At 42.6% G+C, this 26,955-nt stretch overlaps 2 protein-coding genes across 3 annotated transcripts in view; both read left to right on the top strand.

Annotated features, from left to right (window-relative positions):
* Positions 1-10,836, top strand: part of LOC117509471 (membrane-associated phosphatidylinositol transfer protein 3-like) — a 451,299-nt gene extending 440,463 nt beyond the window's left edge. For both annotated transcript variants that reach the window (XM_034169173.1, XM_034169171.1), the window contains exons 19-20: positions 2,680-3,075; positions 10,252-10,836. In XM_034169173.1, the coding sequence (XP_034025064.1) occupies positions 2,680-3,006 (327 nt within the window). In that variant the 3' untranslated portion in view covers positions 3,007-3,075; positions 10,252-10,836. The remainder of the gene's footprint in view (positions 1-2,679; positions 3,076-10,251) is intronic.
* Positions 10,837-17,417: 6,581 nt separating this feature from the next.
* On the top strand, positions 17,418-26,888 carry LOC117508874 (membrane-associated phosphatidylinositol transfer protein 3-like). The gene is given in 8 exon segments (XM_034168718.1): positions 17,418-17,587; positions 17,658-17,806; positions 25,746-25,770; positions 25,772-25,840; positions 25,843-25,898; positions 26,693-26,733; positions 26,736-26,796; positions 26,798-26,888. Coding segments are annotated over 8 exon segments (630 nt in total). The 5' UTR covers positions 17,418-17,449.
* The last annotated feature ends 67 nt before the right edge of the window (positions 26,889-26,955 follow it).

The raw sequence follows: 26,955 nt of genomic DNA, 5'->3' as shown, positions 1-26,955 counted from the left end.
TAGAACTCAGGGCAAATCCCTTCGTAACAGCTCGTATGAGCGTACCACGCAACATCGCACCAACGGGCAGGTGTGCACGATGCCAGTGCGACAGTTCATGCATGTGGGAACACAGTGCCAGCAGCTGTGCGATGTCTAACCACATTGCGCAGCTGCTGTGAAGGAAAAAAATAAATATAACATTTAAAAAATACATGTTGCAATGGTTTTGTGCACACGGGAACACAGTGTGAGCAGCAATACATTGTGCAGCTGCTGTGAAAATAAAAAATACATGTCACCCACGGGATTCGAACCCACGTTTTCCAAAAGCTCTGGTTACCAGTCAGAAACTTTAGCACTGAGCTACCATCGCTGGCCTGTGAAAGGTGCAGAAAACTGCCCGATATCAGGAAGGACATGGACGTATTTAAAACTAGAAGCACTCAGAGAGTGCAAACCTCCGCCAAGGCCATGGGGTCACTGACGCCATAACATCTACACGCCGTGGAATCATTGAACCTAAAAAAAGTCTAACAATGATGTTTACTCAGTAGTAAAAAAGTTTCATCTGCTGTGACTGGATAGCATGTATCCTTAGCACTTGGCATCACAGTTTATTGCAACTTGCACCTTTCCCAGAAGCTACTGTCATCTGAGCACTGATATTGATATTGCATGTGCTTATAGACAAAAACAAATAAGAGACAAAATTCAATTTATTATTCAACTAAACTGCAAATATATGAATTTTTTAACATTTATGAAACACTTCTCTAAACAAGGCCATAGGGTCACTGACCCTAAAGAGATTCCCTCCTTGGCACAGTGATCTATTTCTTTTTGTCTCTTTCTCTAAAATTGTATATAATAATCATTAGATTATCAATATATAAACAAAAATAAATTTAAGAAATATTACAATTTGAAAACAAATGCACCCGAACGTGATGACAGCTACAACTGCTTAATGCTAACTTTTAACATTGAAAATGCCATAGACATGCTAGCGCGTTAGCATTGGGATCCGGATCCGATTGGATTCGATCAAATTTAATCACTTGTTCCTCTTGTCATTTCCAACCACTCCACAAAATTTCATCAAAATCCGTTCAAAACCTTTTGAGTTATCCTGCTGACAAACAGACAGACAAACAAACAAATGCGACCAAAAACATAACCTCCTTGGTGGAGGTAAAAATAAAATCACACACCATATAGAATCATCACATTATATTGAATTCCTCTTATCAAGCGGGCAATACAAATATGATCCGTTTGTTCTTCTGTAGATGACCCATGGTCACAGACGCACTGTCATGAAATGACATGAATGAGAAGCAGATCACTTGTGTCATCATGTCCACATCTGCTGGCACGTGTCCAGCCGGCCCACATGCGTGTCCTGCCCGACACGCGTGTCTTACGGACGGCGCGCTGCAGGACTGACACCGCATCATGTGGAACAGAGCTCACGTGGGTGACATGAGCCTGCTACGTGTTATGATCTGTCGGTCCGTTTCAACCTGGGGGCAGCCTGTCAATGGGCTGCAGTGTGGGTGCGCTCGCTTGCTGCAGCCTGTCACCACAGTGATACATGTTTTTATTTATGTCCATGTGATGACAGCAAGCAGACACATGCATGTCACAGTGGGCAGTTGTTAGACCATGTCCATCCAAACACAGTACATGTTGTCCCGCTGGGATGTCCAGATCCACAGATCTCCACAGCCGCTTCTGTTGGTGGCCACGCCTCCTGTCAGTTCAGCGCACACACCAAAGCCACACTTGTGGGGCACTTAGACAAATTTCACTGCCAGCACGACAGTGATGGTCTGCTGACTGTAGTCATGTTAATAGTGTGAATGGCCACACATTGTCTAAGTGCCAAATGAGCGGGTCAGCTGTAATTTGGCCGACACCTGTCGCGAGAGGGATCGATGGGCTTGCACAGCACACACTCTGTCTTTCAGCCACTGGTGTGCGCAAATAGTTGTAGCAACAGGTTATGAGGCAGCTGCGGTTTTACACGTTTTGCACAAAATTCCTGCTTCATGTGCACTTTATGCATAAATCGACCAAATTTGCACTATGTGTGAAGGGGCCCTTAGATTAGGACTCAGTTGTTTTTGACCTAATTTATACTTGGACAGGAAATGACGTTACCAAAATAAATCCAGCTATGACTATGCTGTGTTACTTGGGATATATGAGGCTTTTTAAACCCAAGGTCACTGGCAATGTTACTTCCCTGCTTTAAAACTTTTAAGTTAGACTTTTTAAAGCGCTGCTGTTGTAGTTTTTCTGATTGAATTATGAAAACACTGAAGCTCATTGTCTTGCTGCAGTCTTTGGCTTTTTTTTTTTGTTTTTTGCTGTAAACTCAAATGATCAAAGGAAACTTTATCCTGAAAATAAATAAATAAAAATTCCTGTTTTGGCTTCTCTGAATAAACAGTGTCACACTGCTCAAAAATTAAGTTTTTTGGGGGCAAAGCTCACTGGAAATGCTATTCCTGATCTTCTTCCAAAAATCCTTAAACTATTCATTATCTCTAACAAGAAATTATCCCACAAAACAAAACTCCACGTAGGTCGAGGGCTGTGTGTTCTTTGGACAGTATTTTTCTTATTTACGTTAATCTTCTTCCCAGCGCTTGCTTTGGCGTTTAAAGTTTTTTCTCTGTGTGGTACGTGTAGTTCCTGAGTGAGGGTTACGCAGCACACCTCTCCACCCTTCAGTTTGGGCACAGAGCGAGACCCAAGAAATCCTCGTCTGTCCGCATGGTCCTGAGGAAAGGCTCTTTTGGTCTCTCGCCAAAGTCTGACTTCCTTTGCAAGCGTACCCACCTGCGCAGAACCATGTCGGTGCAACAACCCGACCCACCGTGCACCCCAAACCCCAAACCCGAGCGCGCCCAGAGCCAGCCAGAGTCAGATAAGGACCATGGAGGAGCTGGAGGTGGAGGCAGTGCACAGGGTACATGGGGACGGAGCTCCATGCAGCGTGGCGACACCACACCCTGATGTTAAAAAAAATAATAATAATAATAAAGATTGAAGATTTGTGGAGAGAAAAGAAGATCAAAGGCCAAGGTGAGATATTTTGTTTTGGCGAGGGAGTACACTTTGATATAAAGTCTCTTTTCCACTTCTGCATATTTTAATACATACCATATTTTCTGGACTATAAGTCACATTTTTTTACTAGTTTGGGGAGTCCTATAATTTATACGAGGGCTGTCAATAAAGTATAGGTCCTTTTAATTTTTTTCAAAAACTATATGGATTTCATTCATATGTTTTTACGTCAGACATGCTTGAACCCTCGTGCGCATGCGTGAGTTTTTCCACGCCTGTCGGTGACGTCATTCGCCTGTGAGCACTCCTTGTGGGAGGAGTCGTCCAGCCCCTCGTCGGAATTCCTTTGTCTGAGAAGTTGCTGAGAGACTGGCGCTTTGTTTGATCAAAATTTTTTCTAAACCTGTGAGACACATCGAAGTGGACACGGTTCGAAAAATTAAGATGGTTTTCAGTGAAAATGTTAACGGCTGATGAGATGTCGTGCAGTGCTCTCAGGCGCCGTCATCAGCCTGTTTCAAGCTGAAAACCTCCACATTTCAGGCTCTATTGATCCAGGACGTCGTGAGAGAACAGAGAAGTTTCAGAAGAAGTCGGTTTCAGCATTTTATCCAGATATTCCACTGTTAAAGGAGATTTTTTTAATGAAAGACGTGCGGACGGGGCCGCGCGTCGGGACGCAGCCGACGCGGTGCGGTGGCACAGGAAAAACACCTCCGTATTGATAACCATTTGTAAAATCCAGGCGGCTTTTGATGGCTTTCAGTGGAGTGAGTATATGAGAAATTGTTTAACAGCTGGACATGTTCCAACTTGTCCTTAAGGCTTCCAACGGAGGTGTTTTTCCTGTGGCGGAGCGTCGCAGCGGCTGCGAGCCGACGCTGCAATCCGTCTGCACGTCTTTCATTAAAAAAATCTCCTTTAACAGTGGAATATCCGGATAAAATGCTGAAACCGACTTCTTCTGAAACTTCTTTGTTCTCTCACGACGTCCTGGATCAATAGAGCCTGAAATGTGGAGGTTTTCAGCTTGAAACAGGTTGACGACGGCGCCTGAGAGCGCTGCGCGACGTCTCGCTCCGTGGGAAGTCCTTAAAGCGACAGTATCACCTCAAAATCTCTCATCAGCCGTTAAAATTTTCACTGAAAACCAGCTTAATTTTTCGAACCGTGTCTACTTCGATGTGTCTCACAGGTTTAGAAAAAATTTTGATCAAACAAAGCGCCAGTCTCTCAGCAACTTCTCAGACAAAGGAATTCCGACGAGGGGCTGGACGACTCCTCCCACAAGGAGTGCTCACAGGCGAATGACGTCACCGACAGGCGTGGAAAAACTCACGCATGCGCACGAGGGTTCAAGCATGTCTGACGTAAAAACATATAAATGAAATCCATATAGTTTTTGAAAAAAATAAAAAGGACCTATACTTTATTGACAGACCTCGTATTCCAATGCAATTTATACATGGAAACAATACTGCATTATCACCTGCAGCCACGAGATGGCACCATCTACGCACGTGACAAGCTGCTCCAGTATACCGAATGAGCTACTGTAATTCACACACTGTAGCAGAAGCTGCAAACAGCAGCAGCTCTGAATGAAAAAAAAAATGTTCTTTGTGTTTGAGGTTGAGTAAAATGAAGAAATCATGCTCTCAAACTGAAAGAGCATGCTCTGGAATAAAAAAAAACATGGATTATAACCTACTGTACTGCTCAGAACAACACTTGTTGCGTTATAAATAATGTGCCGATTACATTAATTTCATTTTGCTTCTTGTTGCATGAAGGAAAATGAAATGCAACTTATAAGCAGTGTGATGGTTGGTTTTTCCTCTTCATGACACATATGTGCAAGTAATACAACGGTGCAACCTATAGTCTTAAAAACTGGGAGTTATGTGGGAACAGCTGGTCTGTGTTTCAGTTTAGTAGGGACAGAACCTGGCTAGATCTTCTGGTTGTGCCAAAACTAAAATTGGTTTCATAGTTTTTGTGTAATCCTGCGAACAGACAGACAAAAGCACCAAAAACATTACCTCCTTGGTGGAGGTAAATATGTGGAAACACATTAATGCAGCAATCTACATGAAGAAAATGTGTAGAAATGCTAAATCTCTGCCTTGACACAACTGCAAAAAAAAAAAAAAAAAAAAATGTTTTATTGCTGCTCTTCCATCAATAAATATCCACTTTAACTGCAATGCATACATTTTTAATATTGAAGAGAGATTATCATTACCCGAGGCCATCAAATTATAGCCATTGGGTTTTGCAAAGGCTTTTTGTCAGTCTGTCCGTCCATCTGTCTGTGCACAGCATAATTCCAGTCCTATTACTGCCAGGGTCTTCAAATTTGCAGGGAAAATTCTTGGGACACAGACCTTAGACAAGTTCAAAGATGTCTAACCTTGACCTATTTTAAGAGGTATTTTAAGAGGTTAAAATGTCACATTCTGTTTCCTGTTTTTATGCTATGAATCATGCAAATCTGTTTTGTTTTTTGGGGGGGTTGGGGGGGGTGACATCCAATCAGAGTAGAGTGGCACCGTGACGTCACTGGCTGGCCTGTCCAAAACCGCTTTGTTTCTGGCTAAATATAACATGTATCATATATTATGTAATTGTTAGCAAGAAATGGACACTTCTAAAACTGAAAACACTGGTTTTATAACCTAATAACGCCTCTGGAGTGATTTACAAGACATCTTGCGGACATCAGCATGCACGCACATCACACGTGGTAAAAGCTAACTTCCGCCCTTTTCAAAAGCTCATGTATGCGCACATGCACGCCCTCCTGCAGACGGCATTAAAGCATAAATAAAATATTTTTTATGAAGCATAAATGCTTATATCCATTGGGGTCCTTGTGAAATTATTACGTGACAAAATAGAGGGGATTGACTGAATGTGTACAAATTGTAAATAAGAGAAAAGGATCCTTAATAATTAATGTAAATAGCAATAAATGTGTGTGTGTGTGTGTGTGTGTGTGTATATATATATATATATATATATATATATATATATATATATATATATATATATATATATTAGGGGTGGGCAAACATAAAAAATCTTAATCGCATTAACTCAGTGACTTTCTGTGATTTATCGCATGGTATATGTGAAACCCAAAAATGAATTCAAAAGCCGCTTAAAAGCACACAATTTTATTTGAAAATGTAAATGAACATTGCATAAATTTGAAAATGTAAATTTCAACTGAAACACACTAATAAAATCAAATATAAAACCACTGGCAGGTGATTTGTTATCCTGTTTCATATCAAAATAACAATATTCATGTCCATGACTAAATGTACTAAAACAAATACATCACAATTGTACACATACCACAATTTGATATGTGTACAGCTGTGATGTATTTGTTTTAGTATATTTAGATTTTGTTGTGATTTGGCACTTTATAAGCCGATTAAACTGAATTGAAATTGAACATTTTATTGAGTCTTAAAGTAAATAAATATGAATTTGGTCACTGGATCCTTAAACTTTGTACATAATGAACTCTACATGGTGAATCCTTGATCTCTGGACATAAATAGGAATAAACAAAATCTGTAGTTTTTGTCAAAAGCATTTCCTTTCAGACATTGGCATGAATGTGTTTCCATATATCTGAGCTGAGCTTACAGCTGCTGTGCTTCACTTCAGGGTGTTATTTGAAAAAATACAGCACGTTTCATTTTGGGAGGGAAAAAAAGGTTTTAGTCAATTGTAGTTTCTTGTCTGTATTACATTTGGAAAGAGGTTTCATTTTGAAGTTATTAATTCCGACCAGACTGTCTCAGCTGCGCAGCGTTTCGAGCTGTGTGAACGGAACGGAGGACGATTCTCGTTTCCTGACAGCAACAAGACAAGAGTCCCAGTTAGTGACTTTAATCCACACAAAAGTGACTGACGATATTTTAATGGATTTGCGAGGGGTTAAGAAGCGGCTCGCCGTTTCTGAAGAGCAGTGAATCAAAGAACCAACGAGCTACTAGATTGAAGCATTGCTTCAATGGTTCATGGTTTCAAAGTGGAGCCGCGCTGCAGAAATAGTTTATTACAGACCAAACCCTGACTATCCGACTTTATTTGTACGTCCGTATGACTCTGAAACTCGGAAAAATCCGTATAATTTACGGACTATAGGTTGACATGAAAACCACCGAAAAGCTGTGTTCACCGCGGGGACACGTTCGGCTATTCGAGATTATTCAAGATTTTTTTTTTTTACTGATGACGAACGATGCGTTAAAAAAAAATTTGACCGATGCAGCTGCATCGGTCCAAACCGGTCTGGATCCGGGCCTGATCCTGTAGAACTTTGTACCGAAAATGTCCATTCAAAAGTTCGGCGTCTTTCTGCATTTTGTTTTGTTGTGCATTGCATAGCCTGTACTTTTCTCGATCCTCGTGTCGTTTTCTGTGTGAACTCAGCTATCAGCAGGAAGCAGCAGCATAAGCTCGCCCCGACTGACGCTTTCAAAATAAAAGGCAACGAGCAACAGTCATAAAAGGCTAAAAAAAAAAAACAGAAAACACAGCGTTAAGGGGAGGAACAAAATTGTCGGCGATAATGACCTCAGTAAGTAACGCAACGTTAGCGCATTAACGTTGCCCAGCCCTAATATATATATATATATATATATATATATATATATATATATATATATATATATATATATATGTATACGCACACACACACACACACACGCGCACTTTGCACTGGGATACCAATTAAAGAACTGCAAATTATAAAGAAGTCAATGCTCATACAGCCAAAGGTATTTTAGCATTGCGTTATATTTTAACAGTACATTCAGTTCAATACACAACAAATCCGACATGTTTAATACACATTATGTTAGGTAACAGTGTGATTTTTCACTTTCATGGGTTTTCAGGTGCAGCGGTCTTGTTTGTCGAAATTATGCTCCTGATTTATGTTCCTGTTAATAATCCGTCCAAAAAACAAATCTTCATTTCATGAGCCATGCATAATTTTATATTTTTATATTCCAAATTTGGTCGTGATATATATGTTTACGGGCACAAAATTAGTCTGAGATAACAAACAAAAGAAGACAGGAAAGCAGTGTTTTGTAGATACTGACAAGAAAATAGCAACCTGAGTAACAGATGCTATAATTAGCGGCTGCTGCCAGGAGCACAGAATGCATATTTGTTCAGGGTTATGCAACTCCTGATGAGCTACAAATGCACTCCTCTCATGCTTGAAGCCCACTCACTTCTGTAATGGAAAATGTAGACTGCTGGCAATTGGAGCGATGCCACTCAGTTTGGAGAAACAGAAAGTGCACCCGGGAAGCGGTGTGACAGTATTGAGGCTCCAGATGCACTAGCACTAGCGACTGCTCCCAGAGAATTTGCAAGTCCCTGTAAAGAGGATGCCAGTCCAACACTGGTTACGTCCCCAGCTGGGGCTGGTTAATAGAAACCTCTGTCCCTCTGTCCCTACTTTTTCACATTGAAACACTAAATAGTGTACAGCCAGTGTATGAATGGACCAGATTTACAAGCCGAAGCGCCACCTCTTGGTTGCTAGAGAGCATCATGGAAAATTATCAGCATTGGAAACAAGGAATTGGATGATCCACTCCATTGCTACATTTCTTGTGTACTGAAAACAAAAAACAGTTCATAGCTACAAAACAAAGCATTTTAACTGTTTTCATACCTTTATGATAAATGCTGCGATGTTTTAATTTGTAAGTCAGTTCAAGGGCTGCCTCTTGTAAGCATCGGCTAGTGGTGCACCATGTTTTCAAAACAGTGAATTTGGATCTAAATCTAAATCAACCCTTGTGCAAACACAGGTAGATATGTTCAAGATGGGAATATGTTTTTGATTCGCATAAGTAAATTAATACTGATATGCTGAAGAAAAATATATCCACTCTGGGAAAATCAAATCAGAATTCTAATTTGCCCTGGAGTTTAGTCAATGACTCCGACTCTGGACACGTATGAAAGAAAGCAACAGTGCCATGTGGTTTATATATATATTTATATATATAGAGAGAGAGGGAGAGAGAGAGCTATTAAAAAAAGATTTGTCAAAAAACAAAATTTAATGTAAAATTGCTGATCTTTACAGAAGTTTGTTGTAATCACTGGTTAAAAAAAAATTTAGACCCCTGACTCTGTAATTACGAGAAAAGATCTTGTAATTACAAGATCAGGTGTGAAACGTGAGAATTCCTGAGTTATAATTGAAAATCGACTAATTTGTAATCACTAACACTGCACTGTGATCACACAAAGTGTGGATTTATCCCTAAGGTGTTCCTGATGAATGAACCTCATCCAGGGAAGCAGGTCACGGGGCACTCAGACTGGCATGTGCCTGGCTGGGAGCGAGGCCCTCTTTGTCCCTCAGTGTTCGGTGGGGCTGTGTGTGTGAAAGTTGGAAGTCTGGAGGAGGGCGAGACACGTCTGATTTTGGGGAGTTGCCCCATGTTCCTCCCTGGACATTCATCCAGGATCACCTTAGGGGAAAATCCACAGTTTGTGTGATCACAGTGCGTTATCATTGGTTAACCTCAGCCCGCTTCTTGACCGAGGGATTGGAAGTACGGAAGCTATATATAAAAAACCAAATTAGACAGCTGATCTTGTAATTACAAGATAAGAGGGTCACCCCTTTGAGTCTGGTCTGCTTGAGGTTTCTTCCTCAGAGGGGAGTTTTTCCTTACCACTGTTGCTCTGGGGGTTAGTAAGTTTAGACCTTACTTGTGTAAAGCGTCTTGAGGCAACTCTGTTGTGATTTGGTGCTATATAAATGAAAATAAATTGAAATTGAAAATTAAGATGTTTTTCTTGTAATTATGAGATCAGGGGTCTAATTTTTTTAATCCAGTGAACGCAATACACTTCTGAAGATCTTTTGTGTCACCGCTTTGAATTTTGCTGTAAATCCCACAAGATCTCATGTCATAACCACAGAAAGTAAAAATATGGGTATGATCATATGGACAATCACCACATGGTTCTGCTGAGGTAGTAGTAGTTGTAGTAGGACTGCAATACATTGTTCTGTTGTAGCCACTCTGTCGGAGTGCCTGTCGCCATGTCCATTTGAATTTTTGACTAATTCTATGTATGTTGTCTTGATATGAAATGCTTCCCTGATTTTGCTTTCTCATTTGACAGCATCAGTTCTCCAGCCCAGCTTTACCGCCTGATTGCCCTCCACACTTTGCCGCATGTTTGGTCCTTTTTTCCTCGCCTCCTTGTTGGATACTGTCTCAGTATTTGTGCCTCAATTTTTAAACAGCTGCCAGGGATGGTGTCGAATATTCTGAACGCCTGTGTTAAGCCCAGACTTTGACCTGGGAACACTCCTGCACATGCAGGTGGTAAAATATGTGCTGTGACTTTAAAAGGAGATCTCACTAGAAACGTGGTCCTGCATCGTTGCCAGTGTAAATATTTGGCACACATCCTGTGTGCATGGACACAGAAGTAACATGACATTCCAGCTCAACCTGTGCGTGAGCTGGATGAGTCGACCTCGGGGAGCAGAGACCTCCATTTCGCTTTTGACCTCCATTTCGCTTTGCGACTTGCTTTATCTGACTCTTCTTCCCTTCAGCCAGTCAGGCAGAAGACGCCTTTTGACGGCCCCTGAAGACACATTTGCACTATAAGAGTACACGTCCGTAGTTCTTGTATTTGTAATTTTACACAATTCACTCTTTGCATCGTGGAAACTGGCACCACTGACATTGTTAACCTCTATTAGGTTGCCAGTTATTGTGCTAACGTACCTCCCAGAATGCTTTCACATACTTTTGCTGCATTGGAACTTGTAGAGTTGTGATGAAATTTGACTGTCTCGTGAACTCCAGGTTGAAGTGAGTCTTATTGTGGCTGTATTAAACAAGTCAGACTTATTTTTCTATAAGAGATATTGTACAGACAAATATTTTCAATGTGTTTTTCAGTCGTTGTTGTTTCACTTGAATGTTTGAGTTTGCCTTAAACTGTATTTGGCGTTGTGCACAGGTACAAAAAAAATATGTTAAGTTGTATGTTAGACCAAAGTATTGAGCGTGTAAATTTCACTGTTCTGTTATCAGCTTTGTTTCCTGGAGCTGTTGCTGTGTGTTTTTGGTGTTGATTTGTGATAACACTGTGGTATTTAAGGAGTACACAGTGGTGGGTACAATTCTGCTAATTCTGCTAACCGCTAATAGATAGAGCTCACTTTATCATAAGCAGATTAGCCTTTTAGCTAACGTTGAAAATTATTAGCGGACCAATTAGCTTCCGCTAAACTTAGCTCTGGTCATTTTAAGTCTGCTAATTTTGTCTTTTTTATATAATATTTAACAGGTCAAAATGTTTGTAAACCCTAAAATAATATGTTTGTTCCTGTTGGAACGTAAAGATTGTTTGCCTAATGTCACAAGGGGACATTTTACTGATAAATATTCCATTTTCAGAGACCATTATGTATTCACTAGCATTTACATTTATGCAATATTAATTAATTTATTTAAGTATTCTTTCCTGCCATAAACAGTTAACAGAGTATCCTGCAGTGCCGGCCTATTAGCCTCTCCTAGCATTGCCATGGTGAGACCACTTGGAAAACAGTTTTTCTATCTATGTTTTTCTGCATAGATATGGTAAGTTTCCACCTGTTGCATTTTGTTGGCCAGTGATCTTGCATTTGTGAGTAAGCACAGGCATTTTGTGCGGGTCTTTCTGTAATATTAGCCAGTATTAGCATTAGCAGGCTCGTCCTTTTTCTTCATCTCTCTGCATGTTTTAATCACTTTCTGGGCAGATAGTAAGCCATGAGGACCCTGGTTGTTCGACTGGTTCTGACAGATTATTGTAGCCAAAATTTCTTGTTAAAACAAAACTATTAAACTGATGTTTAATTACAAATGTTGGGCGACATGAAATGCTAATGATCTATACAGCAGCCACTTGCTCACATTCACCTTGTATCCCAGTGTGTTTAATTATTGATCTACTTCAACAATAAATCATTAATTTCATAAAAATTTGCAGTTAGCTGGAGTTTCAGCTAAAAAAAATGTAATAGTTTAACTGTTTATTGTTATCACAGGTCACTTGTCGGTTAGCTGTGCCCACCACTGGGAATGGAGAAAATGGCATTAAACAGACTAAACTGCAGTGTGCTACTGTCAGCTTTTCAGAACTGAATGTGTATTTTGTATACAGTCTGTTTGGATTGAAGCGATTGGGTTTAACGTTTTCATAGCTGCTATAAGAAAAAAAGTGCAAACCATAAGGAAGCAATCATTCACCGTTTACACTTTGTACACTGTAGATGTTCCAGAATTAGCTGTTAGAAGAGTACTATGTATGAGTCCCTGTAATAGCAATGCAACAAATATGTATCAACTTAGTACTGTAGAATATTGTTGAAAGGATAAAATGAAATTAATACCACTCACACATCCAATCAACCAGTGCAAATACAGTCATAGTAAAGTTTTCATTTTGTGCAACACATTGTGCACATTCGCAGCAAACAGTGTTAATAAATGGCAAATAAAATTGTTAAAGGGTGATTGTTCTGGTCATGTAAATTGTTTGATAAGTTATCAGTTATCTTTCATTTTTCCTCTTACACTAGAATAGGGTCATTATTTGCATATTACATTTGTGGTAAATATAATGAATGGAAATGCAGCTCCCCACACTCTCCATCTAAGTAAGTGTGGGAACTAAAAGGGCACTCAGGGAGCACAAATTTGTTTAACAAAATCTCCGGCTAAACATCCTAAATTTTTGCATTCGGATTAACAATATTTTTAAATGTGTCGTATTTCTTAGGATCCAGATCCAAACATAAATATGATTACTCTGTTATATTAGTCGAGGAATAAATCGAATTGTGGAAAAATGTTCCACCAAAACCTAAAAACATTTGGGGAAGGCTCCAGAATTGTTCCACCAAGTTGTGTGGAGATCAACTACAAACACTTTGAGTAATCTTGCCAATAGGAAGATAACCAAACACCATTGATCCCATCACTTCCTTGGTCATGGGATCAATATCCAAGGAGGTCGTGTGATCATCATCCTTAGTAATTATCTGAAATGTCCAAAGACTACCCCTGAATCTGAATACTTGGTATGTACCACCATCAGTTAGTACTAGCCAACTGTTACTGTAATCATAATAGAGTAAACAAGCGAGCTGTAGGGATACAATTCAGATGTCCTATGTCACTGCCATCTTACCTCTTCTTTGACCCGGATGTTAACAGTTGAACCATATGCTCATGCCACAGTATGCCATGAAACTTTTTATTTGCCTTGGCAGACTTTCATAAACGGCTCCTAATGTATTTTTGTATAATGCCACAGCCCCTTGGATACCACTACTGTTTTCATTAAAAAATCTCCTTTAACAGTGGAATATCCGGATAAAATGCTGAAACCGACTTCTTCTGAAACGTCTCTGTTCTCTCACGACGTCCTGGATCAATAGAGCCTGAAATGTGGAGGTTTTAAGCTTGAAACAGGCTGATGACGCTGCCTGAGAGCGCTGCACGACGTCTCGCACCGTGAAAAGTCCTTAAAGCGACAGAATCACCTCAAAATCTCTCATCAGCTGTTAAAATTTTCACTGAAAACCAGCTTAATTTTTCGAACCGTGTCCACTTCGATGTGTCTCACAGGTTTAGAAAAAATTTTGATCAAACAGCGCCAGTCTCTCAGCAACTTCTCAGACAAAGGAATTCCGACGAGGGGCTGGACGACTCCTCCCACAAGGAGTGCTCACAGGCGAATGACGTCACCGACAGGCGTGGAAAAACTCACGCATGCGCACGAGGGTTCAAGCATGTCTGACGTAAAAACATATGAATGAAATCCATATAGTTTTTGAAAAAAATAAAAAGGACCTATACTTTACGGACAGACCTCGTATGTCTGCTATCTTTTTTGAATCTTCCCAAGAAGTTCTTCTTTGGTTACCAAGTTTTGGCTGCATTATTGTAGTGTGTTTACACACTGTGAAGGTAGTAGATCATCTGGGTGCCTTTTAACAACTGCTCATTGACGTACTGGTTTTTGCCTATTACATAATAAGTTAGCGTGTATGTCTGGATACAGGGTACCTAGATTGGTATATTCAACTACTAACGCCACCTGATGTCAACGGGAAACATAGTATATTGGAGTTCCACCGTCTCCTGCTGGACTACAGCAGGGCACCAGCTGCTGCATAATGGCTAGCCGACTATGCTATACCACCAGCTAGCCATCATCAAGACAAGAAATAAGTAGTAGAGTTGGTAAGTGTATAGATGACTTAATCATTTATGAATAATGTTAGGTTAACACATTTTTGGAAATCAAAATTTAACTGATACTTTTAAATTAAATTAAATTTCCTATTAGGCCCTACTTTTAATCAAATGTCATCACGAGAACCACAGTGTGAAAATGAAGTGTATTCACAAAATTGCTCTACTTTGCCATTTATTAACAACTTATAAAGCAAGCTTTCGTTACATAGTGTGACCACTTATTGGGGTTTTTTTTGGATTTGAGGTCTTATGAATTCTTGACACTGGTTTTTGACTTATGACGAAAAAATAGCTTGTTTAATTCCTGCTCAGATGTGTTGGGTGTAAACTTTGGATTGTCATTCTACCAGCAGAACCTCCAATAATCCATGTAATTTATTTAAAGGACCTCTTAGGTTTAAAAGATTCAGGGTTTTCCATTTACACCTACAAAAATATTCTGAGTGCATTCTACAACCTGCACCCAAAACAAACTGTTTATCTACACTAATACAGTTTCTACTGGTAGAATTTATTTCAACACTTTAATTTCTACCTTAAAGATGTATATCTTATAGCTATGTAATTGTTTTGTACAGAGCTACTGTGATGATGTGCTATTGGACCTGTTTATTGTATAAATAAAGATATTCCACTGTTGTAGCAACATGTGTTTGCTCCATGAATGTTTTATTCTTTATTTACATACATTTGTTGAGATGGAAGCTGAAGCACCTGCAATGAGATTCTTCCTTCAAAGTTAAGATTTTACTGCAGCACATCTGACTTGACTGTAAAAGCATTTTGATTATTTGTCACAAAGTTTCTAACCTCTCACCACCATCAGTTCCATGAGCTTTCACATGATCTTACACCCACAGACCTGTATTTCCACTGCTTGATTTACTTGAGTGTGGCTAGAATGAAAATCATCTGTCAGAGGAGCAAAAATGGCTGAATACACCATCTATATTATAATAGCAAAGTGGTCCGTGAGTGTGTGTATGGCTTTGATAACGCAAAAAACGGGGAGAGCTGCCATTTGCCGTTTGGCATGCTTATGTATTTTGTGTCAAGGATGAAAATGATAAATATAGTGCAATAAATTAGGTAAATTGTTTTTGTTTCTGCTGTTTAATCTGTGAATCATACTGCTGATTGTTCTACTATGTTCGGATTTGCTCGTCGTCTTGTCCTTTTGAGACAAGAAGATGAAAGATGCTGTTGTTGTCCCTGCCGCCAAAAATTGTGCTCCAAAGGTTCTAAATGACTTTAGGCCTATAGCTTTGACGTCCATTGTCATGAAAACCTTTGAGAAATTGGTGAGAACTGAAATTATTAATCAAGTAGGTGCCAACTTGGACCCTATGCAATTTGCCTATAGGCCAAATAGAGGGGTCGAGGATGCCACAGTCACTTTAATGAACTTACTTTTCAGACACCTTGAAGGGAAAGGTGCACATGCCAGACTTTTATTCATTGACATTTCTTCTGCTTTTAACACAATTCAGCCCCACATTTTAGCCTCAAGACTTTTAGAACATTTTAAAAGTTGCAATCTTGTGGGCTGGATTCTGAGCTTCCTCACTAACAGGACACAAAAAGTAAGAGTAATGGGGTCTTGTCTGATCAGACCCAGTCCTCCACCGGGACACCACAAGGTAGTGCTATCTCTCCACTTTTGTATATTTTATACACTGATCTCTGCAGAAGTTGGAGGGATGGGAGGACTATTCTTAAGTATGCAGATGACACTGTTATTGTCAGCCTGCTACAGGACAATGAGGTTGGCCACGGTCCTGTTGTTGATGATTTCTTGGACTGGTGTGAGAAGTCTTTTCTACAGATGAATGTATTGAAAACTAAAGATATGGTCATTGACTTTAGGAAGGGTTCCCACAAACATGGAGTAACTCTCCTAAAAGGGCAGGCTGTAGAAACTGTGAGCACCTATAAATATCTGGGTACTGTCATTGATAACAAACTCACTTTTGAGTCAAATTGTGAAGTGGTGTGTAAAAAAGGTCACCAGCGCTTGTTCTGTCTTAGAAACTGGCATCCTTTCACATTGACAAATCACTGTTAACAATGTTTAATCGTTGTTATATCGTATCTGTTTTATCTTTTTGTTTGGTGTCATACAACAACAGCAGCAGGGCATTCCAGTCATCTGGCCAACTTAGAAATCCCAAGGTCGAGATATAAGCTTCGGGATGATATTGTTGTGTTGGCGCCCCCCAATCTGTGGAACAAGCTACCCCCCGAGATATGCACCATTAGTGACCCTGCTTTTCTTTTTTAAATCAAGCTCAAGACTTTTTTTATTCAAAAAGGATTTTAATACCAACTAGTAGTGCTTTGACTTTTTTATTGTGACATTTTATTGATTTATTCTTTCTTTTTATGTGCCTCTTCTGATTTTATTGTGTTAGACTCTTATTCCTGTTCATTTTATTTTGTGATTTTACTGTAAAGCACTTTGGTCCGAGTTGGTTGTTAGGGCTTTTTTAATGGGTGTAAAGGGTTTTTTAAATAAATGTTGATCATTTGATGGATTGAAAGCAGGTTTTACATCACCAGGCACTGAGGACACTGCTGTCCAAGAAAGGAACCTTTACTCCAAAAACGACACCTTAAAGCTCAAATAAAATTCGTGGGAGGCTGCAGCATTGAGGTCTGGAGCAGTTTTGGTTCCAGTAGAATGCATAAAGTGGATGGAATAACAAAAGAGGACAGGCTCAGAATTTTTCTTCAAAACCTCAAATCAGTACGTACGACAGCTGTAACCTGGACACAATTGGGTGTTCCAACAGGATAATGTCCCCAGTCACCAATCAGAGCTGGTTATGGAATGGACTTACCTTAGCCCTGTGAAGAACTATGGCTGTGCTTAATGGCCAAATCTGTGTAAGGAAACCAACAACTTTAATTGAATTTGACCAATTCTGCCAAGAAGAGTGGTCAAATATCCAACTAGATTACTGCCAGAAGCTTGTTGATGGCTACCACAAGCGTTGGGCCAGTGTGAAACTTGCTAAGTGACAGTATGTAAAGAATTGTAAAGGGAAATAATGAGTTGTTGTGTGCCACAGAACGTCACTGCTAACCACAGGGTCAACGACGTCATTGCCACTGAGGATGGACCTCAGACCCTGGTCGGTCGCTTCATGTATGGTCCCTTAGACATGGTCACCCTAACTGGAGAAAAGGTGAATATACTGATATAAATATTACAATGTAACTCGCAACAAATGTTGCTGACCCAAGTTGTCCCTCCAGGTGGACATCCTGCTGATGACACAGCCTCAGTCAGGCCGCTGGGTCCACTTTGACACCGAGGTGACCAACAGCAGTGGCAGAGTCACGTATACCATACCCAAGAGCAAGAAGCTCAGCCTCGGAGTTTACCCCGTCAAAATGGTGGTGAAGTAAGACATCAAAACTCGCTGACATCATCTCTGTAACACAGAGGTCTCAAACTGCTTGGGGACACTAGTTTTAGAGACCAAAACCCTTTTTTTACCAGGTTGTAAGCATGTTTGCTCAGACTGGGTGTTGGGTAGAGTTGTAGAAACCAGAGGCCTGGGGGACCTTTGTGGTGAGGAAAGACTTACTGACCTTGACTTTGTGGAGGATGCTGTGAGTCAGTGGATACCCTGATTGGAGCACTTGAGGAGCTCAGTGAGAAATCAAAGAACTGGGATACTGTTGTCATGGATCAAGACTAAGGATCCAATGACCTCGTGGATTCAGCCATCAGGAGTGATCTGTATGTGGTGGAAGTGTTGAACTTGTTGAGACAGCAGTGATGTTCATGTCTCTGGGTCCTCTACCTTTGAGATGGAGAGACATCTGGGAAGAGCTTATGTAGTCATGAGGTCGCTGTACAAGGTTTTGGCGATGCTGATACCTGTACAACAGAACAAAGCTACAGGTCCTAAGGGTTCTGTAACTTCCTGCCTTACTGTATAGTTGTGAAATTTGGATGCTAAGCTGACAACTGGATGTTTTTTGTACCAAGATGTTTTGAAGGATCTTTAGGTGCCACTGGAATGACTTTGTGTGAAATGAGTACTTCCTGAGGGAGACCTAGATGAGGATTATGTATGCAACTTTCATCGTGAGGGAGCATCATCTACGACATTTTGGCCACATGGTGCATTTCAAGGACATGCCCATGCTTCACCTTGCTACAGCAGCTGACCGATTACTTTTGAGAGGTGGAGATGGATCGGTTGTCTACCTGGGTGGTTGCAATCCAGGACCCAAAACGGTTCCATTGGCGTGACACCAGTGCATGCTGCCATACTTGAATTTACTTTTCTGTCACTTTATTTCTACTGTAAAGTTGAACATTTTAATTACGGGTTCTGTGGGGATTGACTTGCTTTTGGAGTTAGCCTCAAGTGCCCATTCAAGGAACTGCAGATTTTGACACTTTCATGTTGACTACATTTTCCAGCACTATACATTTGGGTTGAATAGTTGCTATAATAAATAGAAGACTTGACAGCACTGGCAGTTTTTTGCTTTTCATATGCTGATTGTACATATTTTTGTTTCACAGAATAGTTATTTTTGATTGGACCCTACTGGGAGGGCAGAACCTGGCCAGTGACTAGTCTGAGAGCACTGCTGTAGCACGCACTTGGCATGGCTAATAATGCTGTAAGAATGCAGGGCTGCTGCATTTAATGGACGATAAGTTGCATCACGGCTATATGTATATACAAAAAAGTATCACGAGGAGGAAAAAACCCTGCAAGTCACATCAGAATATAAGTCACATTTATTCTGAAACATAGATTTCATGAGAATTCAAGAAAATAATTTTATAACAATCTGGAAAGTCTACTCAATCGCACACTAGCTGAACGAAGAAGCTAAATATCTTATGTCTTTAATCTTGCATTTCTTGTTTCTGATGTACTGAAAACATACAAATACAATAAATGTACAATACAGTAAATGAAAATTGAATTGAAAAGATGTAAAAAGAAAACAAAAAAGAAAAGCGACAGGCGAGAATGGTAGGACACAAATGCGAGGCTCACACAGACAGCTCTTGTAAAGCGGTTTTAATGTGGTAAGCAGTGGTCGGTACACGGGCAGGCAGTCTAAAATACACAGCAGTAGTGCAACAATCATCAGGCTTAGTCAAGGTTGGAACAGACAGGCAGGAGGTCGAAAACACAATGAAGCAGGCAGGACTAGAGATCATGAAACCAAGAGCTGGATAGAAGGCACAGGGTGCATCATTCTGGCAAGGAATACACACAGACACAGACAGTGCGCATATATACCCCCAGAAGCCAATCAGCAAATCCAGGACAGGTGTGCATAGAAAGAACCAGAAACAGGGCGTGGACAGAGAGCAAGACAGCAACAGACACACCCCAACAAAAAAAACATAAAGAAAAGCATACTTGAACAAAAGGAAAATAACCAAACTGACCAAAAACAAAGCAGAAAACCAACCACCCCACCGTCAGGCCCTGACAGTACCCCCCCGCCACTGCCGACCCCGGCGGCCCGGAGAAGAGGGATGAGCGGTATGGAACTCGTGAATCAGACTGGGTGTTGGGAAGGTGTCGTAGCACGGACCCACAACAGGGGGCGCAAATGACAATGAATAAGCCAAAAAGTAACAATTTAATGTTGTGATAATACACAACTAAATTCACAGAAATCTGCACAGTCAATTTACACCAGGTGACGTGTGGGCAGGCTCGAAGATAGAAACCCCCGATGAGAGAGCCGCGTCCCACACCGCTTCCACCACCAACGGTCTGAAGAACACCGGAGCCGCCAAGTCCCGAGTCCCCAGGTGGCCTCTGTCTTCGGCTGTCGACCCTGGTACTGCTGGCAGAAAGCAGAGATAAGATGAATGAGTGTGGGTCCGCACACTCAGTAATCCACAGTCCATACACGGTTAGGAGGGAGCACCTCCACCTCCAATCACACACTTGTGCAGCTCCTGGTTAACCACTTATCTGGGTTGGGGTGTGAGGCGAAGCCGTCGCTGTCACACCAAACGCCAATTCCCCAGACAAGGCAACACTCCAGGAAAACGGCTGCAACAGAAGTTCAGGTTATACACACAAAGTGTCAGTCAGCAGAGAAATTACCTCTTCAGTAGTTGCGATTTCTCGGCGAGGAGGTGGAGTTGCAGTCCGGCTTTTATGGTGGTGATGATGATGATGAACGAGTGACAGCTGGTGCAGGGGATGAATGACAGCTGTCACTTCTTCTGGGTCTGGCGCCCTCTCGTGCTTGGAGCCCGCACTCCAAACAGGGCGCCCTCTGGTGGTAGTGGGCCAGCAGTACCTCCTCTTCAGCGGCCCACATAACACTGGGGGCCAAAACAAAACGGGAGAGAACCCACGACCGCTCCTCAGGGCCGTACCCCTCCAAATCCACCAAATATTGGAGACTGCGATGGCGAGAAGCCAAGAGCCGATGCACAGCAAAAACAGGGCCACCATACGCACATCGGCAGTGGCGGGGGAATGGCAGGAGGGCACAACTACTGGACCGGATGGGTTTGACTTCACTGACATAAAAGTAGTGTAACACGTATGGACACAGGGGGAGGTGGAGATGAACAGAAACCAGATTAATGACCTTGGCACCGGAAGACCAAGACCCGGACACAATGTTTTAGGCACGCTCCAAAGGGCCAGGTGGCGCGTCAACAGCCAAACTTTCTGGCCTGGAGAGTAGACAGGGCCACTGAAGGCCTGCGATCAGCGGCGGACTTGTATGCGACCAAGGAATGTAATAAGGCCAAAAGGGCCCGTTCCAGGTCCGTCTGCAATGAGGAGGGAACCGTGGAGTTTGAGGTTAGGAAAAATAGCGTGGGTTGATGACCAAAAAACAACATGAAACGGGGTGAAACCAGTGGAACTTGAGGGCAAACTGTTATGAGCGAGTTTGATCCATGGAAGCTGGTCTGACCATGATGCGGGATGGCGGGATGCGAGAATCCGGAGCCCCCTTTCCAGTTCTTGGTTCAGCCGTTCCGTGTGCCCATTAGCCTGTGGATGATAGCCCAAGGTGATACTACTCGTTACCCCGAGGAGACGGCAGAATTCCCTCCAAAAATGAGATTAAACTGTGGACCCCGATCAGAAACTATGTCCTGCAGCAACCCGTGTAAATTTAAAAACCTGGTTTAACATAACTTCAAGCGGTCTCTTTAGCGGATGGTAATTTACTCAATGGAATGAAATGAACCATTTTAGAAAGACATCTACAACCATCATTACAACTGTGTACCCCTTTGAAGATGGAAAGCTGGTCACAAAGTCAAATGTGATGTGGGTCCAGGGGCGAGTTGGGACCGGCAATGGTAACAAGGTTCCAGCAGGCGGACGGTTTGAAGACTTGTGCATGGCACATACTTGACAGGCAGTGACATATTCCATGACATCCCCTAACAAGCCTGGGCCACCAGAATCTTGTTGCACAGCAAAAAGAGTCTTCTTAATTCCTGGATGATTATACATGCGATTCTTGTTACACCACCGGTATAGTATCCCCCCTAAGGGAAGTTGGAACAAAAAGCTTGTCCTGTGGACAACCTTCGGGAACCGGTGCATCACCCACCGCAGACCTTATCTTCGATTCAATATCCCAACTGATTGCAGAAACAAAACACGTCTTAGGTAAAATTGTGTCTGGGTCTGCAGACCCCTCTTTTGAGTCCCCCTGACGGGATAGAGCATCTGGTTTACCGTTCTTACCGCACAGACGGTAGGACAGGGTGAAATTGAAGTGACTATAAATATGGCCCACCGGGCCTGGGCGAGAATTGAGGTCGCTTAGCGATCTTAAGGTATTCTAAATTCTTGTGGTTGGTGTAACGACGAAAGGTAATTGTGCCCCCTCCAACCAGTGTCGCCATTCCTCCAAGGCCACCTTTACTGCCAACAGCTCGCGGTTGCCGATGCCGTAATTGCATTCAGCAGCGGATAACGTCTTGTACAAGAAGGCACATGGGTGAAGCCTATTGTCGTAGGGGCTTCTCTGGGACAAGACTGCCCTACTCGTACATTAGAGGCATCAACCTCAACCACGAACTGTCGGGCTGGGTCAGGGAGGGAGCAGCACGGTGGCCACGGTAAAGCGATTCTTTAGGATTTTGAACGCCTCGTCGCACTCCGGTGTCCACACGAGTGACCGGAGCGATGAGGTGGCATTATGCAGAGGGGCTGCGACCGTATCGAAGTTACGGATAAATTTGCGATCGAAATTTGCAAGTCCTAAAAACCATTGTAACTCGGGATGTGGGAATGGCCTAGTCACGTACCGCTGAAACTTTCTCGGGGTCCATCCTGATTTCCCCTTTTGAGATTATGAATCCTAAAAATGATACAGTTGATTTATGGAACTCACATTTTTTCCGCTTTTACATAAAGGTCATTTTGAAGCAGTGTTTGCAAGACAGTGCGAATGTGTTGGGTGTGTGTTGCCAGATCAGGGGCAAAAATAAGGATATCATCCAGGTATAGGAAGACGTATTTGTTCAAATTTTCCTTCAGCTCGTCGTTAACAAGATTTTGGAACACGGCAGGTGCATTTGTGAGTCCGAACAGCATCACTAGGTACTCATAATGTCCAGATGGCATATTAAAGCCATCTTCCACTTGTCCCCTTCTCTAATACGGACCAAATGATACGTGTTTCGTAGGTCGAGTTTGGTAAAAATCGCAGCTCCATCTAATAATTCAAAGGCAGAGGAAATAAGAGGCAATGGATAACGATTTTTCACTGTGATACTGTTTAAACCGCGTTAATCAATGCAAGCATGGAGGGTCTTATCTTTCTTTCCACAAAAAAGAAACCTGCCCCTGCAGGTGAAGATGAAGGTCATATCAGACCGGCCGCTACGGACTGGTGGATGTATGCATTCATTGCGTGGCGTTCAGGTGCTGACAAAGAGAAGAGTTTTCCCCGTGGCAGACTCGCTCAGGGGAGAAGCTCTATAGCGCAGTCGTAACTTCGGTGCAGCGTTAAAGATTTAGCCCTAGCTTCAATAAATACTGCGGCTAGGTCATGGTAGCACTCTGGTACCCTGGCGAGATCCGGGCTAGAACCCCGCTGGGTGCTTTCCAAGTTTTGCAGACAATGGTTATTACAGGCCGGGCTCTAAGAAATTATTTCTGCCTTAACCCAATCAAAATTAGGCCTGTGCCTTTGGAGCCAGGGGTGCCCCAGTATGAGCGAGTGAGTCATATTTTCCATTACATGAAAACTGATTGATTCAGTGTGAGTTTGAGAGATCTGTAATTTTACAGAGTGCGGTGAGTGATTTTGGCCCAGTACGTGGCCATCCACAGCACGTACCACCAGAGGGCGAGATATCTTATACATCCTAAGGCGAAGGACCCTGGCGAGAGAAGATAGAATTAGAGTGGCATCAGAACCTGAATCAACAAGCGCCAAAACATCAATGGAAGTGTGATCAGAAATTATTTAGCTGGAATTATGTTATGTGCCGAAACTGAGGAAATGGAATTTAAACCTCACCCGCAACTCCGTTCTTGACCGCGCATTGGCACCCCTGGCTTGACAATCAGCTATTAAATGTCCAGACTGTCCACAGTAGTAACAGAGGTTGTCCACACAGCAGCGCTGTCATTCTGCTGGAGTCAGGCGCATGCGCCCTAGCTGCATCGGCTCGTCAGTGTTGTGCTGAGAAGGATCAGGCCGGGAGGGGCTGAAAGAGGCGGAGCGGCTGGGAGGCACGTTGTACTTTGATCCAGACGGGTCCCACTGCGAGGACAGTCCTGCAGTCTACGATCGGTGCGGATGGCTAGGGCGATCAATCCATCCAGGTCCCCCGGCAAGTCTGTGGCTATTAATTGCTCCTGGATCTCCGCCGACAGGCCCTGGAAAAACACGTCGAGTAGGGCGGCTGGGTTCCACTCACTCTTTGCCGCCAGGATGCGGAAGTCGATGGCGTAGTCCGTGGCCTGGCAGCTGCCCTGCTTCAGCTTCATCAAGGAGCGTGCCGCTTCACGTCCCGGAGTGGTATGCTGGAATACTTGTTCAAGAGCCGTGATGAACGCCAGGAGTGAAGCACAGGACGGTGACTGACGCTCCCATTCGGCAGTGGCCCAGGCAGCGGCTCATCCAGTCAGGTGAGTTATTACATAAGCTATTTTTGTTCTGTCGGTTGGGAACATGGGTGACATCAATTCAAAATGCAACTCACACTGAGTGATAAACGGCCTGACGTCCCCTGATTCACCTGAGAAGTGTTCTGGGCGAGATAACTGGTTGCACACGATAGGTGTGGATGCGGTAGCCAGCGAGGCGGTTGGCGGCCCCCGTGGGGGGTTAGGACTCCTGGTGGCTGCGTCCGACGTAGCCTGAGGATCAAGACGGGACAGAATCTGGCTCATCTGTACGCTCACTGTAGACATAAACTAGCAAGGTTTAGCAAGTTCGCTAAACCCGGCGCTGAGCATAGAAAGCTTGTCTTCCTACTGAGCGAGCTGCTGGCTGTGGTGGCGCACCACCAACTGGAATGGATCAGAGCCTGCTGTGTCCATCGTAGGCCAGATTGAGCTGACAGGCGAGTATGGGAGGACACAAATGCGAGGCTCATACAGACAGCTCTTGTTGTAAAGCGGTTTTAATGTGGTAAGCAGTGGTCGGTACACGGGCAGGCAGTACAAAATACACAGCAGCAGTACAATGATCATCAGGCTTAGTTGAGGTCAGAACAGACAGGCAGGAGGTCGAAAACACAATGAAGCAGGCAGGACGAGAGATCATGAAACCAAGAGCTGGATAGAAGGCACAGGGCGCATCAATCTGGCGAAGAACAGACACAGACAGTGAGCATATATACCCCCAGAAGCCAATCAGCGAATCCAGGACAGGTGTGCATGGAAAGTACCAGAAACAGGGCGTGGCCAGAGACAGAGAGCGAGACAGCAACAAACACACCCATGAAGAAAAGGAACATAAAGAAAAAAGCATACATGAACAAAAGGAAAATAACCAAACTGACCAAAACAAAGCAGAAAACCAACCCCAACCGTCAGGGCCCCTGACAAAACATATCGGACGCTACAACACCATCGTCCCCTGCAGTCGGACGGGTGCCAGGAGAAAACGTATAGAACAAAGTAGGTTTTTGTGTACCATTACATTCACAAACTAGTAAAAATAATTGGTGACTAATAGTCCAGAAATATGGTAATTGACCAGCAGGCAAATGCGCGAATACTTCAGGTTCTGACATGATGACCATCGACAATAAGGGTATTTTATGCTTTCCTTTTTTTCTGGGTACCACTTTGGGGCTCTCATTCATGCATTACACATCACCTTGACTTTCTTGACACTCTCAAGGGGCGATCAGACAAGCGCAGAGGCCTAACCTGACTGTGTTACCACGGGGCATGGAGTGTGTCGTATTCAGCATCGACGGCTCCTTCGCTGCCAGTGTGTGTCAATCATGGGCAGTGATCCTAAAGTCCGACCCGGAGCTGTGGACGTCGTCAGGTACTTTTTAAGACTCCTAGAGGACAGATTGGCTTTTAAATCGCTCTGCTGTATTACGGTAAGCCCACTGTCGTCATATCTCAAGAGCGAATGGATGGTTTTCAGGCAAATTTGTGTAGGGTCTGCCTTCCACTCAGGGATGATCCTATTAACATTTGAGGTTTAGGGAGCAAAGATCAGGATCACAGTGCAAGTTCAACATTTTGGCCCAATGCAAATAGACAGGATGAAAACTTTCAAAGGCTTGTAACTCCCGAATCAGAGCTGAAAGACCCATAGGAACAATTAAACCACACACAATTTGAACTTGTGGGACCCTGCCAGAATTTGTCATTCAAGGACACACCACTTAACCCACCACTTATGGTGGGTGGAAGGTGCGAGATACACCTATAGTTATTATTCGACATATGGGGTTTTCAAAATATACAATTGCATTTAACCTTGAAGGTCACAATCAATGTAGCTTCCATTTTAATTGTTTAGTATGACTAATGGTACTATATAGGTCGATCTAGTATGATAAGCAACAGTTTTGTCATGCCCCAAGGTTTTCGAAATGGAGCATATCACCACCTGGTGAAGAATTCATGCAGGAACAACAGAATTTTGCCAAGAGCTCTAGTGGTTGCTATTATAAGAAGTGATATGTGGGCCTATAATATGTAACTTCTAATGTAATAATGAGTGACCTTTAACATATTCAAGTCAGATCCAGGTTGCTGTAATTAAGTGGCAACAGGCTCTGCACTTGCTGGAGTCTTCGCATCTACTTTTGTGTTGTGTGTTTCCAGGCACTGGCAGGATCTTGGATATCTGATCATCTACATCACAGGCGTCCTGATATGCAGAAGCAGCGCGTTGTATCTTGGCTTTCGCAGCACAACTTCCTCATGGGATGATATCTTTTCTGAAGGCCTGGTTCACGATCCGCTGCGACAGAAGACCATTTTCCTCAGGAATCTGATACAGGAGGTACCAGAAGTATAGACTCATCCTAACATTTACGAATCAGGCCATGCTTACAGTTGTATATCTTCAGATCGCATGCCATAAA

This window comes from Thalassophryne amazonica, chromosome 4 (assembly GCF_902500255.1).
Source record: "Thalassophryne amazonica chromosome 4, fThaAma1.1, whole genome shotgun sequence".
Taxonomy (NCBI): Eukaryota; Metazoa; Chordata; class Actinopteri; order Batrachoidiformes; family Batrachoididae; genus Thalassophryne; species Thalassophryne amazonica.
Note: the sequence above shows the minus strand (reverse complement) of the source record. Positions and strands in the feature narration are given on the sequence as shown.